Source organism: Copadichromis virginalis, linkage group LG23 (genome assembly GCF_057382275.1).
Source record: "Copadichromis virginalis isolate Kocher_CV1m ecotype Utaka linkage group LG23, C_Virginalis_male_GT1.1, whole genome shotgun sequence".
NCBI classification, from domain to species: Eukaryota; Metazoa; Chordata; class Actinopteri; order Cichliformes; family Cichlidae; genus Copadichromis; species Copadichromis virginalis.
Window position 1 is genome coordinate 3516061 of NC_140639.1, and position 17287 is coordinate 3533347.

The 17287-nt window shown below is 39.3% G+C and overlaps 1 protein-coding gene across 2 annotated transcripts; it reads left to right on the forward strand.

Annotated features, from left to right (window-relative positions):
- The first annotated feature begins 4040 nt into the window (after nt 1-4040).
- Nucleotides 4041-17229, forward strand: firrm (fignl1 interacting regulator of recombination and mitosis). Of its 2 annotated transcripts, none has more exons than XM_085447407.1 (25): nt 4041-4221; nt 4587-4697; nt 4898-4937; nt 5018-5106; nt 5294-5398; nt 5540-5680; nt 7328-7490; nt 7610-7694; nt 7811-7949; nt 8239-8328; nt 8436-8500; nt 8607-8755; nt 9183-9312; nt 9782-9968; nt 12852-12934; nt 13083-13134; nt 13609-13698; nt 14185-14370; nt 14830-14949; nt 15030-15125; nt 15213-15326; nt 15584-15688; nt 15787-15867; nt 15947-16093; nt 16584-17229. In XM_085447407.1, exons 2-25 carry the CDS (start codon nt 4602-4604, stop codon nt 16797-16799), a joined length of 2769 nt encoding a protein of 922 aa, XP_085303533.1. In that variant the 5' UTR covers nt 4041-4221; nt 4587-4601; the 3' UTR covers nt 16800-17229. The 2 variants fall into 2 exon arrangements, with proteins under 2 accessions (XP_085303533.1, XP_085303534.1); XM_085447408.1 differs by lacking the exon at nt 4041-4221 and adding an exon at nt 4229-4506.
- The last annotated feature ends 58 nt before the right edge of the window (nt 17230-17287 follow it).

The following is a 17287-nucleotide window of genomic DNA, read 5'->3' on the forward strand; positions in this document are numbered from 1 at the left end:
TTATATTTCCGAGTACACTTCAAGCAGTGTCGCAGTGAAGAAAGCGAGATAAGCATCAGTGTGGAGCCCTGTTTCATAAACAAAAAGTGAGCTCCCACTTTAAAGTTTTAGGAAAGGACACAACAGCAAGCAACAGCATGGCTTCACTTCAATGCTTAAGATCTTATCTGCAAAACAGAGGCTACAGAAATTCCAGATGGCACAACAGCTACAAAGGTCTAGAAAATGGGGGTTTTATTTTTACATTATGGTTTAATTTGCCATAAAACTTTACAAGAAATATCATCATGTTGATTGCAAAGTATTCTTTTCTTAAGTGAAGTCTTCTTCTTCTTCTTCTTCTTCTTCTTCTTCTTCTTCTTCTTCTTCTTCTTCTTCTTGCTCCCTTTAGGGGTTGCCACAGCAGATGTAAACTTGATATTCAGCATCTTTTGCCCAATATATCCACTATACCGCCTTCGTACATGTCCAGAGTATCAAATTTTTGCATCTTGTAATGAAGTATTTTAAGATTAAGCTGCTTCTATGTGTCAAGTGGACCTTAGAAGGTTCCATATCTTCTTATCCTGCTTTCATATACCGTAATCTTTTAGACTTGTTGATGTACAAGTTCTCTTTTATTACACAATATTCTAACTGTAGATAGATAACTCTGTATTAGTAGTCCAGGATTACAGTCCCTCTTTGTCAAAGAGCATGCAGACTGCTGTCATGCTGTTTGCACTGTTGTCTTATCTACCTTTGCAAAGGTAAAACAAAACTCATAAAGATAACCTGGTTGTGTGCACCTTAGTTTATTTCACATTTCCACAACGCTTTGTCTTCAAACCACTTAACTTGAGTTGTTGCTTTCACATACTCATTTCTAATCTTGTCTATCCTGATCACCTCTTCTTCTTCACCTGTGTTGTGAACTGTCTGTTGCTTTGAATGGTACCTCAGGTATTTCAAATGGCTTCTGCTCCCTGTGTCTTCAGTATCTCCCTGTTATTCTAACACATGTATTCTGTCTTGGTTCTACTGACTTCCATTCCTCTTCTCTCCAGAGCATACCTCAACCTCTCCAGGATCTCTTCTATTTGCTCGTTACTCTCTTTACAAATTTCAAAGTCAACTGCAAACATTATAATCCATGGAGACTTCTGCCTGACCTCATCGGTCAGCCCGTCCATCACCATTGCAAACATGAACAGACTCAGAGCCGATGCCCTGTGTAATCTCACCCCAGCCTGAACACATCTGTCACTCCTACCACATGCCTCACCACAGACTAGCTTTGCTCATATGTGTCCTGTGATTGTTGTGTTTTCTCTGTTTTCTTTGTGATATTGTAGGGTCTTCACCTTACAATAGAAAGCATTTTGAGGCAATAACAGTTGCCTCAAGGCAAGGTTGTTGTGATTTAGCGCTATATAAATAGAACCAAATTGAATTGAATGTCCTGCACCACCTTCACATACTTTTCTGCTACTCTTTACTTCTTTTCATGCAGTATCACATTCCTCTCTTTACACCCCATCAGATGTTTTCTTCTGACCGTAGCTATAGTTCTCCATCAACACTGTCAAAGGCATCGTCTAACGCTCCAAAATTGTTTTAAACTATTTGGTTTAAAAGCTCACTGATATGGCGATGTCTTTCCTAGATCAATGCTTCCTAAACATCACTGTTACGGCCCTAGCTGGGCCTCCTGATACTGCCCTTGTGTGGGTGTGGTGTTTTTCTCCGCCTCCTCCTCTTTTGCTCCACCCCTCTGTCTCTCTCTTGCTCTTCTCTCTCCCCAGGACACAGCTGCTTCTGATTAGCCTCGTTTGCCACCTGGGCCCAGTCAGCTATCTCCTCTCTGAGGTCATATAAGCTGGGGATGAGCTGTGAACAGGGTGGGGTGTTCTCTGGTGTCTCTGCGTTGTGTGTGGTTAGCCTGCTCAAAGTGTGGAGTTGTGGAAACAGCATAGCTGCTTTGCGTGAGTAGTGTGGGCTTGTGGGCCTTGGCAGCAGTAAAGCCAGCTGCTGTTAGTGACAGGGTGAGCTAGCCACTCATTGCAAGTCCTTTTCTCCGTCCAGCCTCACATACGACTCACTATAAGCCTTTTCCTTTGCTCTTGACACGTCTCTCTTTGTGGTATGGAGACTCCCAGTACTCCTGTCTAAATTCTTCATTTCCCTGATTAGTTTCCATCACCACTTCAGCTCTTCTTTCCCAGCTGTACTTTCCTTCCATATTCTTCTCCTTAATACCTTACCCACCCAGCAACTCCTTATTACTCATGTTTCCTTCACCTACATGCCCACTGAAGTCTGCTTAAATGACTACTATCTCACTCCTAGGAATACTCCCTACCTCGTCATCCAAATTATTGTAAAAATCATCTTTCTCTTCCAACTGACACGTTGTGAGGCATATGCACTGACAACATTCAGCAACACCTCTTTGGTTTCCAGCTACAAAGTCCTGCTCTGTCTGAAAACCTCTTCACCTCCACAACACTATTCACATACATTCCTTTTCAAGATTACCCCTACCCCATTACTATCTACACCATTGTTTAACAACTTGAATCCCGTTTACCTGGTGTGCTGGAGCCAACATTTACTAGACACTTTAACAGACATAGTCCCTATTCTAACCTACAGATCCCTCTTTTCATCTCTCTTGCTTCCTGCAAACATGTCTTCCACAATTTCATCTTCCTTTTGTCTTTGGCCAATAATAGCACAGTTTGTAGGAAATCTCATTTTTTAATCCACATTTGGTTTGCCAAAGATTGCTATGTCGGACGCCCTTTCTGACACAACCCTCCCTGAGCCCTGGCTTGGGACCAGGGTTCTCCCAATAAGTGATTGTCTGCCAAAAATGATTACAGATGCTTGTATGTGTTATGGCTAATATTCTTATTGATAGTGGTAAATATGCTGCAATAAGCTGGGTTTATTAAGAAGAAATGACCCACTTTGCAAGTATTCCTATGAATCTGTATTACTGTCTCTACTCTGTGAACAATCTAGTGTTTTTCGGACAGATAAAATATAATATAATAGTTGTTGCAATTTTTGTTGTCATCTTTCCCAGATCGCTCTTGAAGTAAGTAAATAAATAAATGTTTAAGCTTGGCATTAGGCATGGATAAATAAAAGATAAATAAACATCACTCTGCCATAAACTCAATGTATCTTCCACCTCGTGAACAGATTTTCCTTCTGACTCAAAATAACTTGATATCATTCACAAGAGACATGTTTGACAGATTAGGAGTCAACAAGTTATTAATAATCTTTTGGCACTCAGCACTAGGAGTACGCTGGTTTGTGACCCTACTCCGTTGTTGTTGTATTTGTTTTTGACAGTTTCTCCAACACACAAATCGAATTTTTGGAATGGCAATGAGTTTTATAAATGTTAAGCTATAAGTAGAATAGAATAGAATAATCCTTTAATTGTCCCACAAGGGGACATTTGGTTGTAACAGCAGCCAAAAAGACGCATATACAAACAAACAGTACACAGGACACGGAACAGAAACATACACAATTTTTACATCAAGGACAGTGGTTACACTATACAGAGAGTACTGTACAGTTATTAAATTAAATAAAAATAACTACAGATAAGAGGCAAAGCAGGTTGTAGTGCGAATCGATTAATTAACATATTGCAGTTACAGCGCAGATGTGAACATCTATGTTTGTTGGGAGCAGATCTGATTGTACAGTCTGACAGCTGCAGGGAGGAAGGACCTGCGGAAACGCTCCTTCATGCATCTAGGATGCGCAGTCTGTCACTGAAGGAGCTCTGCAGTTCAGCAACATTAGTAACATGTTAGTATGTAACATGTAACATAGTAAGTAACATGTTAGTATGTGCATGTGTACAGAAAAGATCGACAAAAGTGTAATTGTTGAAATTCCTGTCTTTTAACTTCGTCTCTGTGGGCTCCAAACCAGACTTGAACGCTTTGCAGTTCAGCAGATCTCTGATTGGTTGAACTCATTGAAAGCTAAGATTTTAACAAATGACAATGAGGGTAGACGAGTCACGTGGGTCGTAACGTCACGTCCGACTCAAACTACGGCGCGCGCTATCTTTAGTGTCACGCAGATTGAGTTACCGATCCGCTTGGTCGTTTCAGTCGTTAAAAACGTAAAATGACAACAATTCAAGACTTCTAGGAACGCTGGTGTGAATTTTTAACCTCTTAAAGAGAAGCTGGACTTGTATCTGCGGTAGGATGCCATACGTATTAACCATCGAAAACATTACCTGTTTCCGTTAGCAAAACATGTCAGTAAACAGACAAGCTAGCTGACGCTTTGCACTCAGTGAATTTATAACGCTAGCTTGTTGTACAAAAGTACTGGTAACGTTGTCTTTGCAGGCAAGCCTGTCTGCATGACATTTAAGATATTTATAATACAATTAGGCAAAGCAGAGTAACTGAAGTAGGGAAAGTTGTCTATTTGTAACTGATCAGAATGGATATAAAAGGAATTTCCTTGAATAGCTAATTGGTAAGAGGGCTTGGGAGTCATTTTCAGTGACTGAGTCAGTGATAACTTGGATGTAAAAAAATCTGTTCCCTGGACCGCAGTGCACGTCTTTCATCATGTCCCAGACCAACACTTCTCTCTTGGACGAGGTGGTGCAGTGGAGTCAGGAAACCTGTCGCCAGGAACTCAAGTCTGTCCTGCCAAAGCTCACTATATCCTCTCTAATGTTTGTTGTTTCATCCAAGTTTCAGCGTTGTAAGCTTATGGTTCATAGTGTCACCTGTCTCCATTACAACACTGGAAAAATAACCAAAAATAACATTAATCCTGTAGCTGAAATGATAAAATAGGTAGGTCGGCATTATATTGGAAATCACCCTGTAATGCATTTTTTCCCCTTAACTGTGTTCACTCTTTGCATTGTCAGTCTGACAGCTGGGATGATCACATACGTGAGTTTCCTAATTACACACTTAATAATTACAAACTTTGGTATGACTTGCTGTTTAAGTATAATATGACACCATTACAGGTATATTGAAGATAATTACAGACATGTTCCTCCCTCATATTGGTTTGCCAGACTTGGAGGATGAATGCTTCTCCAAGATCTTACCAAAGGTATCCTGATAATTGCATAATATGTGAATACCATCTATGGCATTTGTTAAAAAAGTGCTCTTTTATTATCAGATTGTTGATACAAGTAACTATTTTCTTTTGAATAACTGCTTTATTTCCATATTTTTTCCTTAAAAATTTATTTTTTTAATCTTTTTGAAAAAAAAAAAATCTCAAATGTTTTCAGGCTGTGACGATGTTTGACAGCATGATGAAAGAAATCATGGACCAAGTCGGTGGACTTTCAAGTCAAAACACTGAACTTTGTGCCTTACTGAGGAATATACTGCAGGTATTGCAACACACTGCATTTGAAAATGGTACAGTGGAACCCATACAACTTTTTACATGCCATATAATGTGCATTGCTCTAAATTTTCTCCCAAATTAAACCCTGGATTATATTGTGACAAGAGTCTGTTCTCTTTTTCAGGCAATGATGCAGATAATTGATGCGCTATCCACTTGTGTGCGTCATGTTGGCTCATTGGAGGAAGCCCCTGACCTGGATTCTATCCGCTCGCTACCAGCTTGTATCCTAAAAATTCTGAAAGAAACATTTCAGCACTGCAAGGTCAGAATATTTAGTTTGCTGGTAGCTGTTATCTTTATAAATCAGGTGTTCTGTGAAGTCACTGCATGTGTTTTAGTTTTATAACATTAATATTAATAACCAAGCTGACTATGTTTTAGTGGCTGCTGAGAATGTACTAAGTGGTTAATTACAGAAATGTTTATATTACAGTTATACACAGCTAAATGCTGACGCTAATCTGAGAAGTGCAATTAGGATTTTTAATATTTGTTTCAAACACAAAAGCTGTCAAATTTAAGTGGTTGAAAATAATTCTAAAGAACATTCTTAAGTTTTTCCTCATCTTGTTTACACCAAATGTGTCATCAGTGCAAGAAATTGACTGAAAACAGATTTGAAAAGCATCCCATCATACTGCAGCAAGAAATATAACCACTTAGCAATAGGGGTGGGTTTTGATGATCGATTTATCTATTAAAATTGATTCTGGCTTGGATAACGTGATATCGATTCATTAAAATCCTGAATTGATTTTTAAATATAAATTTATTTTGCCCGAAATGCCAGAATCTCAGGTTAAACCTCACAAAATTTCTACAACCACCAAACAGCTTAAACAGTAAATGAGAGCAGGTACACGGATTCTGCACAAAGACGTAAACACAAAACGCGGACCCAACGCATCCGAATTTGTGAGATGTCGCTTTTCTCACCCGACGGCACTTACACGGACACGCCGTCGGGGCTGAAAGCCGACAGCTCACTGATTTTGAAGCGTCGGTGGGCTCTTTGTGTTTACGTCTTTTTTGCGCTCGATTCTGAAGCTGCAGGTTTTTATCTCTCTTCAAACAATATTGACTGAACCAGCAGCCAAAGACGATCCAAACTACGCTTCACATAAACATCGTCACAAATTTCCTCTTACTTTTGCTGCTTTGCTTCCACCACGATAAAATCACACTTCATGTAGAGCTCTGTCTCTTTCGCTCTCTCAGGAACAGTTTCCCATCTAAAAATCTCTGTTTTTCACATTATTCGCTTACTTATTACCCACCAGTCTATGGTGTCTGCCGCTGTTTTTTGTTGTTGTTTTTTTTTTACTTACTTCCGACAAGAAAGCCTCATTTCTGCTGTTCAATACTGAACAAATGTAAACTTTTTAAAATTATGCAAAATTGCAAAATGCTTAGCTGTGTCTCTAATCAAGCCTCTGTAACTTTGCTCTGCTTCACTTCATTTTTGACTGCACAATATTTTTAAGGTCATCTGCTATAAAAACCCAGACCAGGAAAACCGCCTTCATGTTTTTCTGTGTTTTATCCTCAGTTACTTTGACACTAAGGAATCTGCTGTGATGCTCACACCTTTGATAAAGTCTCACAAGTGTCAGCTTCCTTTTTATAGATATAAAAATATCGATGTGTACTGATAAGTGATCAGAATTATAATATTTCTGACTGAGGCAAAATTTCCCCAATTTGAATCGAATCGTCGATCGAATCGATTCGGGACCTTGTGAATCGGAATTGAATCGATTTTGGAAATCAGTGACGATACCCAGCCCTACTTAGCAATGCAAAAGAACACAAAAGGAGTTACAGTTAATTTTAAATTGATTTATACCCCTAAAGAGCTTTATCTGAAGAAAACAGAATTGATCAAGCATATTCTGTCTGTTGTCCACAGGACAGTGAGGTGGTCTACTGTGGCCGTCTGTCCCTTGTGGCTGACTTGCTCCAGGGATTATTCAAGGAGGCTTATTCACTTCAAAAGGGTCTTTTAGAGCTGCTGGATAAGATCTGCCTTGACAACAGCGCCTCAGATGAGGACGTCTCCGATATTGTTACAGGTGTGTTCAGTTGTCTGTGCAGGTAAACATCACTATGTGTTTCATATTTTCTCACTTTCTGTGCTCTTGAATCTTAATGCAATCTTCAGTTCATTTGACATATTTTTCATCTTCCTCAGTGATTCATAGTCTGCTGGATATCTGCTCTGTTATCTCCAACCTGGATGTAGCATTGCATGCAAACACGTGGAAGTTCCTCATCAAGTTAGTGCAATCAGTGTCATTAAACTTTACAGTTAACTCGATGAATTTTTAGTTTTAAGAGTTGGCCGAGTTTATTGGTTGTTATAACTATTTGAACGGGCTGTTATTTTGTTCAGAACGAGTCTGAAGTACCAGTCATTGGTTGAGGAGCATCTACATCACAGTGAAATCAGCAACAGCCTTGTTGACAACCTGCTGACATCCTTCCACAACTGTGTGGAGCTGGCTGAACAGATTAAACATGCTGGCCTACAGGTAGAAAACCTCTAATTATAAACATATGTATATTGCAATTCTCTCTCTCTTTCTCTTTCTCTGTTTACCTCTAAAATAATGTCAGTTTGTATTATATGCAAAGATTGCAGCTCAGCATATTTGTGTCTTTAGTGACTTGATGCCAACTGGGGTCACAGCAATGACAGAGCAAATGCTGAGTGTTTCCTGTGCTGTAACCCTTTGTACTTAAAGAAGGACTTCGGCTTCTTTATAAAAGTGTAGGGTCACCCCGGGGACCTTTTGTATTGATGCTGTTCTCTTTTTATAGGAGGCCACGCAAAGTCCAGAATACAAGCTGTTCCAAAAAAGTGCAAAGATGTGCAGATTTTTTGCTAACACTTTGATTCATTACATAAAGGTAGTTAAAATTATGATTTATTTCAGGTGTTTTTTACAGCATAAAAACGTTGGGCTGTCTTGTATCTTATCTCTAAAACACATTTCTTCTTTTTATCCTTTTAACAGGAGTTCAAATTTTTTCTAACAAAATCTTGTAGCTGCTTCCACCAGCTCTACCTCCAGATCACGAGGTATCGGTTGTTTACATGTCATTTAAAAAAATAAATGGATACAAATCACAATTTCTTTTAGTTTATGTTTAATACTGATTATAACAATGTGGCTGGTGTCTTTCAGTAAATTCCCTCCCAGCTTGTGCACTCCAGAACTGCCCATAGCTTTGTCTCAGGAGCTAAATGCAGCAGCTCTTGTTCCCATGGATGCCTTCCTGCTTCAGCTGTTGCCTTTAAGACCTTTTGCTGAAGCTGTCCTCCAGCAAGACCTGCGTAAGTGAAAGGTTTATCTTCTTGGACATTTTCATGATACAGTAGTGACCTTTTAAACTCAACAATTACAGTTTGTGCACTAATGACATTCCACTGGCATATGACACATAGTATGCTGCTCAAAAAAGGTCGTAGGAACACTTTTTAATCACGTTATACCATCAGGTCACTTACATTTCTGTGATATTGATATGGTCAGTTAAGAAGTGAATTGTTGAATCAGTTTCAGCTGATTTGATGTTAATGAAATTAACAGAGGTGCGCAGAAACAGACTTCATGAGGGTGGCGTGAGGGCCCAATGTCACCACGGTTGCTTTCAAAACTTTAACTGAAAGCTGACCTTTGTTACATTTGTATTTTGTTGTGATGTCGCTATAATGTTTGTAGATGCTGACTGTTAGAGATTGTACAAAATACTGTCTACAGGTTTAAGTCCTGAACATGAGCTTCCGCACTGTCTGTTGCTGGTGAGCGTCATGGGACAGCTGGCCGGCCAACCTGAGGAGGTGCTGCAGCTTTGGTATGCAGGGAATCAGTTTTCAGAAGAAAATATCAGGTAATGGTTTTAATATGGTAATAATGGTTTTAATGGTAATAATGTTTTTAGATGATTTAATGAACAGTAAAAACTTTAAAACACTTGTTTTATTGAAGGACTTATTAGTAAAATTTACTGGTTTTATGAGTTATTAATATTGATCTATTATTGACTTGTTTGGTTCACAAAGTTAATTGTACTTTTCATGTTTTCACAGTGCAATTAAATGCAACTCCAGTGTAGCTGAATAATTATGAATATCAATTTAGCCTTTACGGTTTTGCTATCAATTTATTTTTAATATGCAGTAATGTTATAATAATTACATCCCACATGGAGCAATCTCTTTTAAGCTGTTAGGAACAAACAGTATTAGTTAGCAGCCTTGGAAAAGGTCACATTTATGTGTGCTGAATTTAAAGTAGAAAATAGCTTCTTTTGTTGTGTAGTGTTTTTATGTCCTTCAGTGTGTCATCTTTGTCCCTAGGCTTCCTCTCTTCCAGGCCATCTTTACTAGTTTCCGGCGTTGCTATACTGAGCGTAAGGTCCCAGTGCTGTTGCCTGGGGTGATGTTGAAGGGTCAGGCACAAGTCCAAGTCACTCTGCATCAACACATCTGTGTGCACCTCTGTGCCAGTGTGGCTTGGCTTCCACCTGAATACTTCCGTGTACTGGTGAGGTCAACACAACAACACACACTGTTTTAAGCAATACTAGCAGAATGGCTCTTATACTGTTCCACTTAATGCATAAGGGACACTTTAAAACTGTTAATCTGATGTAATGTTTCATTTGTTGTAGACTGTAAATGTGAAGACCACAAGGTAGCATACAGTCATGGGAAAATAAATTACATTATTTTTTAATGATATGGTGTGACATATCAGGAAGTAATAATAATAATAATAATTAAAAGCTAGTACTTAACAGGTTTAAAAATGAAATACCTGAGATGAACAGCACGTGACATTACACCACAGCCGTGCAGTCTGGCAAAGCAAACCCAACTCATCACTCCTTCACTTGTGCCTGACAGCTGGTGTGAAGTGAGAGTGCTGTGATGCTGTGTTTGGTTTTTACAAAATGTGGTGCTTTCCATTATGATCAAACATCTCCATTTGGTTTGGCTTGTCTGTCCAATGCACAGTTTTTCAGAAGTCTTATGATTTGTTCAGGTGCCGTTTTCCAAACCGAAGCCATACTGCAATGTTCTTTTAAGAGAGACACTTTCTCAATATTAAACAAACTTGCTTAGTACATACTTGTTCAGCTCTTTTGTAACTGTATTTCTGTGAACTTTAAAATGTAACGTGCCGACTGAGGTTTGAAGAGTTAATTGAATGTAAATTCTGTGTTCTCCAATAGTCCACAGCACAGCACCATCTTCCTGTATTTACTTTTGTTGCTCCCGCCCCAGATACATCTGGCCAATGAGCGGTGGGAACATTCTCATGTGGTTTGTAGTGATGCATTTTGGTTCGTGTGTGTGTGTGTGTGTGTGTGTGTGTGTACAAAACAAACCACAGGTAATAAGACATTCTAAGGACCAAAATTATGTTTGCTATGCACTGATATATAGAACCTTAGAATTGACAGATGATACCATGATTGTATCATTTTAATCTCCTTCCGGTAGTCCTGGGAATAAATCAAACCCAGCCTCTGCCAAGGAGTGAAATATGTTATTTATAATAATAATAATGGATTGGATTTATATAGCGCTTTTCAAGGTACCCAAAGCGCTTTACAATTCCATTATTCATTCACTCTCACATTCACACACTGGTGGAGGCAAGCTACAGTTGTAGCCACAGCTGCCCTGGGGCTGCCATATCATGCCATCGGCCCCTCTGGCCAACACCAGTAGGGTAAAGTGTCTTGCCCAAGGACACAACGACCAGGACAGAGAGCCCGGGGATCGAACCGGCGACCTTCCGGTTACAGATGCGCTTCCCAACCTCCTGCACCACGGTTTATACAAGCTGCTTCTGTCAAAATATCAACATGTTTAATACAAACAGAACTTACTTGAACTGTGGGTGCAGTACTCGCAAACAACAAGGACGTTATTAGCTTGGTCAAGAAGAAAGATTTCAGAAAGTATCCAATCAGGACAAAGCCTCACTTGAACCTAACCTGACCCCAGACCATACACAACAATTTCTAAATGGGTGATTGTGCCAAGTATTTATATTTAAACATACTAACAATAATATACAGCAATAGATCTACTTTTACAGTATACATAAAAAATAAAGTAAAATAGAATAAATTGCCAAATAAAAGGATTCGTATTTAAACTAATTTTTATTCTAAAACATATGTGATCATAAGCTCTTTATATTACCGTAATTGTCGTGCTATAAGCCGCTACTTTTTCCACAAGCTTTGAACCCTGCGGCTTTTAGTCAGGTGCGGCTTTTCTATGGATTATCCATGATTTTTGTCATATCGTAAGACGATTTGTTTTGTTTGTTCCGCTGTTGTACGGTACTACGTTGCCTGGCGGAAGGGCATGTGATCAGACACACAGGGGTTCAAGAGTGGTGTGTTGGTCACGTGTCCATCCGCCAGACAACATAGTGCCGTACAAGTAGCGCGAAAAACAATGCGAAAAGCAAGTTATGCTCAACTCCACCGGTGGAATCTGACAGCGTGGAAAAGTGTGAAAACATCAATGATCACCAACGGATTTCGAAGGGCTGGACTGCTGCATGATGGAGAGGAGGACACCGCCACGGCCCTTCTGAGGGTGTTCGACTCTGACACTGACAACGAGGATTTCTTTGGTTTTGAAAGTGACAACGAAGGAAAGGAGCTGAGAGTGGATGACGAAGCCACCCTGAGCCTGTTCGTATCCAACACTGGAGAAGAGGACTTTGGTGGTTTTAGTGGGCAGGAAGATGGTGAATGACTGACTTTTCTTCTTGTTAAAGCCGTGTCACTGCACCTGAGCCTAAAAGGTAGTCTGAATCTATTTTTCTGGTGTGCTGTAGGTTATTGTTATGTACTACATTTGTTACTCATTTATGAAGCACAGTACATGTTTCCTACTTGTAATTACCGCTACTTGTACATATACCTAAAAGGTTATGCAAATATGTACCCGTAACTTGTTTTTCAAAATATTAATAAAAGGGGTGTGTCTCCAAACAGCCATCTCTTTCCTGACAATTCCCTTTGTGCATATTCTCTTACATATGATAAGTCAACATTGAAACACCTGCGGCCTTTAGTCAGGTGCTGCTAATGTATGTACAAAACAGGATTTTCCCCTGATTTTAGCTTGTGCGGCTAATATTCAGGTGCGCTTTGTAGTCCGGGAAATACGGTAATCACTGTTAAAGACTGAAAATACATTATTAGGTTGTGTGTAATCTCGTGGTGACCATTAGCAGTGTGTCACTGCAGGATTTCCCTTGATTAAAAGCTTGTTATTCTTTCGTGTTTCTGTGATAGCTCAGTATTATGCGTGTTTTTTGTTTTTGTTTTTTTTCAATTTTCCCACCCTTCTCCGGTTTATCTGACTTCCCCTCTTCTTTATTTCGTCTTCTCAGGAATGTTGCTTGGTTGACGCTGTACTTCAGGCTGATACTCAAACAGCTGTGTTGGCAACAGATGTTTGGTGCTTTACAGCACGGTGAGAATGAAGAGTAATGTTACTTTTTGGGTTTTTTTGTTTTGCTATGAGGGACCTTTAGACTAATTTCAGATATTGCTTGTGAAGATTTTGTTTATTAATTGAATCAAATGCTTTTTTTTTTTGTCTTTTAAATCTGTGCTGACAGGTATGGGACAGCAGAGCTTTGCCTACATCATGTCCTCCTTATTGCTCAACTGGTATGTAGAGACCGGCAAAATGCACAACGCACAAACATATTGATTTGAAAGTGAGACGTCACAGCAGACAGTACTTCACAACATTTTGAAACTAATGAAATAGATTGGAGCTGATAATAATAACAATTATTAATTAATTCAATCATAATAATTCATGTGTCACTTTCAGTAGTGCACAGATCTAAATGCAGTTGCGGTAAAGGAAAAGAACACACAAGATTAGGAGTGTAATCCTACATCTGAATCTTGCCTTCATTAGTTTGGAGAGTCTCAAATACTTTAACTATGGCCCGACAGCCCCTCTCAGTCTTTGTCTCATGCATCACTCCTCAAAAAATAATGTCTCAGTTTAAACAAGCAGATTGTCAGATTAAGCTGGACGTCACAGGCTAACCTTTCTCTTACCTGTTTGTTTTGGTGCTTTCACTCAGCTGTTCATCACCCCTCCCTGCTGCTCCCCTTCTTCTCTTTCAGGTGAAAGCATGTGCCACCGATTGTTACCAGTCATCACATCTGGGCACGCTGCTAAAACGCATGGTTTTTCTAATGACGCCGAACCATCAGGTTAGAATCCCCAGGAGCAGTGGGGAAAGATTTCAGGGAAATATGAATTATGCTAGAGAGACAGCCCACACTGTATTAAAGTAAATCACACAAAGGTTTTTGCTTAATTTACAAATAATGAAATACATGGATTCATATTTAAACATTAAAATGGTTGAAAAGCTGGTGTTTTTTCTTATTGGGGCCAATTAGAGGCAAAGACAAACATGTAAAATGCTGGACAGCAGAGCAGCACTGATGCGTTACCGGAGTGATGAGCAACATTCTCACATATGAGTTTGTAATTGAAGTCCCACATTCAGTCGAATTAAGATGTAGTCCCTGTGTACAAGTGAATCCTTGTACCATCCATATAATTTGGAGTAGAGTGCCATTTTCTGGGTTTAGATGATGCTTAAGAAATCAATAGAAACAACTTCAATGAATAAAAAAATAATCTTAATAAATAATGTGTTCTCCCATAATCTTATGTATTTATTTTCACAGATGGAACTGGTGTCACATTTTCCACCCTCTGAGATGGAAAACCTTCGAGTTTGGCACCATGTTCTCCTCAGAGCTCTTTCTCAGGACATCTGCCGGCAAGTAGTGACAGAAATCACTGGTTTAACTCAAAAAGTGCTGGCTGACTGGCAGAATGGAGGATACAAACTGGGACAAGTCGACAAAGTGGTAAGGACAACCTTAGCAGTGGGATGTAATGGGAGTCTTGCACCCCATCGCTGAATCTTTTTAGCATGGTTTTATCAAGTGAAGGCCTTTTATTGTTTGTGCAAAGGACAAAACAAAAGTCAAAAATAAACTTGCACTCATTCATCCTTATTATTATAGCCTTGCATGCAACAAAGACAGAGTTATTTGATGTACAAACATTAAGGCTGCAGCCTCGTTTGTACTTGTGCCGTGACGATGGCAGCTTGACTATAAATATGATGTTTGGACTGTGATTACCTTTTTCCTGCAATAGACTGTTAGTGACCTTTCCATTGTTGGCCTATGAACTCAGAGCTTCCAGTGAGTAATAGTTACGCAGCTGAGATTAACACAGAATGGTTAATGGTTGTTTTTATTACTGATCAGTCCATGAAAACATAATCTTGTGTGAATTTACAAAGTTCCTCCTGTTACCAGAATGCAGTGCTGATGTCTCTCCTATCGGTGGTTCGAGGCCAGTCCTCTCCCGAAGAGCCGTGTGTGTTGTCTTCTGTGAGGATGGTCACACAGCTCTGGTTACGAATGAGTCCAGACCAGGTAGCAAACAGTACACGCACAAACAGGTGGAGTAAATGAGAAGATGCAAGACCAGTAAACTGTAACCTGCCATGCTGTAGTTGCAGACCCACCCTGTGCTCCAGTGGACGCTGCAGCTTCTCTTGTCACTGTCGGCCATTTTAGTGAAGCACATTGAACCTCACGTGATTTGTCAGGTGTGTTGTTGGCCATCACGTTAACATTTAAAGAGGGCAGAATAAATTTATTGATGTGTGCGTCTCTGTGTGTGTGTGTTATCCCAGGCTCTGGTGTGTCTGGATGCTGTGGTTTCTCAGAAGTGTGCAGATTGGTTACTGCTGGCTGCTTTGGAGTTTCTCTGCTCTCTGGGGAAGATTTTTGTCCCTCCTGACAGCCAGGTGATAAAAGACTTTTTACAAATGATGATTTTAATTTTGGTTTACTTGTCTTTCTATTGTCTTCTTTAGCCTACTGTTGTTGCTTATAGTTGCTCCTAAAGCTGTGAGCCTGCAAGATAGATAGATACACACATTTTGTTGTATAAAGGAAAGTTCGTGATAAGAAGCAAATGATAATAACCATTTTTATTTTCTTAAAATAAAAATAATAGAAACAAATTAAGCATTTTCTCAGTTATGACCCGTTTTGGTTCCAGAGTCAAATTCTTCCGAGGCTGAGTGGCCTGTTTGGAGTCCTTTTGGCTGACGAGTCTTGGCTGTTGCACCAGCACACCCTGGAGGCCTTTTCTCAATTTGCAGAGGTATTAATTTATAAGTCTAACATAATTTTCATATTACATTAAATTCATACACTGTTGAAGCTTAAACGTAACCTTGATATATCCTTCTGACGTCAAAGAATACAAACCACGAAGAAGTAATCTCTCAGAGTTTGAGTGTCGAAGAAACCAAAACCAAAGTGGTTAATTATCTTAGCAAGGTAAGGGAAATCTATTATTTGTTCATGAACATGTATATAAAAACGAAGCATGGTGAAGTCGTCATTTCTTTTGCTGCAGACGGTGAATGCGCAGGAAGGCAATGAGTTACGGCTGGAGAGGCTCAAACATGAGACACAACACATCAAGCAACACAATGAGAAGCTGGAGTGTAGCAAAGAAAAGCCTTTCAGCAAACCACCTTCTGAAGTTGTTCCAGACTCAGAGGTTAGTTTAATCAACTTGAAATGTATTCAGTGTTTCTGAATATGCATGTTCATGCACAGTCTTGTCTCACATACACGTTTCATATTAGTAGTAGCCGGCTTATATTAATTTAAAGCTACCAGAGCATAAGGAGACAGTGCACATTGCACAAAAGCAGCCTGGATTCTCATATTTTATTAGATGTCAGAGATGATCAGAATCACTTTTATTTTGCTAAGCATAAAAAACCAAATACTTTGTTTAGCAGTAAAAGATTTGAGTGAACGCATCCAACTTCAATGTGACTGTTTGATTGGAAGTCAGCTTTGTCAGATATTCATAAATATGGTAGTGGGTAAGATTTGTGTTTTTGATATTTTTATCACAAGATTTTGCTCTCCAGGTTCAAACTGTGTCCTATGAAGTACTATAGACCATGAATCATGTTATATAAATAACAGTTTAATTAACAAGACCTTTATCTTTTTCTTTAACTATTCATCCCTCTCAGCCATGCCCTAAGAGAGCTCGACAGGAGAACAGCGCAGAGCAGGAATACAGCCGCTATATCCAGACAGCTGAGAGTGCTTTAAAAGCCCTTCAGGCTCTCACTGATGGTAAAACTAACAGTAGTGCACCACCTCCACAGTGGCTGGACTCCAGACTACAGGAGCTCCAGACTCTCCTAACCCACATCACTACAGTCAGACCCAGCAGCTCGAGATAGTTTTTCATCTCAGGGTGTTTTCTTTCTATATGGAAAACCCACAAAGTCCCCACAACTTTTGCTACTATTGAAAATGGTTTCTCTCTCTTTTTAAAAAAAATGTTAATCTTTGTTCTTTTTTTTTTATTAAACCAGTTTCTGAAACTTGAAGCATTTCATTTCTTTTAGATATAGCGTCGATCGTCTTTCCTGGGTGGGTCGCTGTACTGTAAAACAAAACAGTAAACACATTTGATACAGTAAGTTTTACTTTATTTCACCATCAACCCAAAAGCTACTAATAAATTATGCAATTCTGATTTCACATTCATTCAAAGTGCAAGCCTTCAGTTAATCAAACTGACTCTTTTTGGGAAGACCCAGTATCTCCGAAACGTTTCTTTATGCCACTAGTGAAAATAACCCATTAAAAAAAAAAAAAAAAAAAAAAGCAGAGCAGATGAAACAGGATTACATTCACCTCTGATTGGCAACTTATAAATGGCTTA

Coding starts and splice junctions, on each gene's coding strand:
- firrm (XM_085447407.1), top strand. CDS start 4,602: ATGTCCCAGACCAACACTTCTCTCTTGGACGAGGTGGTGCAGTGGAGT. Junction 5,399..5,539: donor TACTGAGGAATATACTGCAG/GTATTGCAACAC, acceptor TCTCTTTTTCAG/GCAATGATGCAGATAATTGA. Junction 12,935..13,082: donor GTTTGGTGCTTTACAGCACG/GTGAGAATGAAG, acceptor CTGTGCTGACAG/GTATGGGACAGCAGAGCTTT.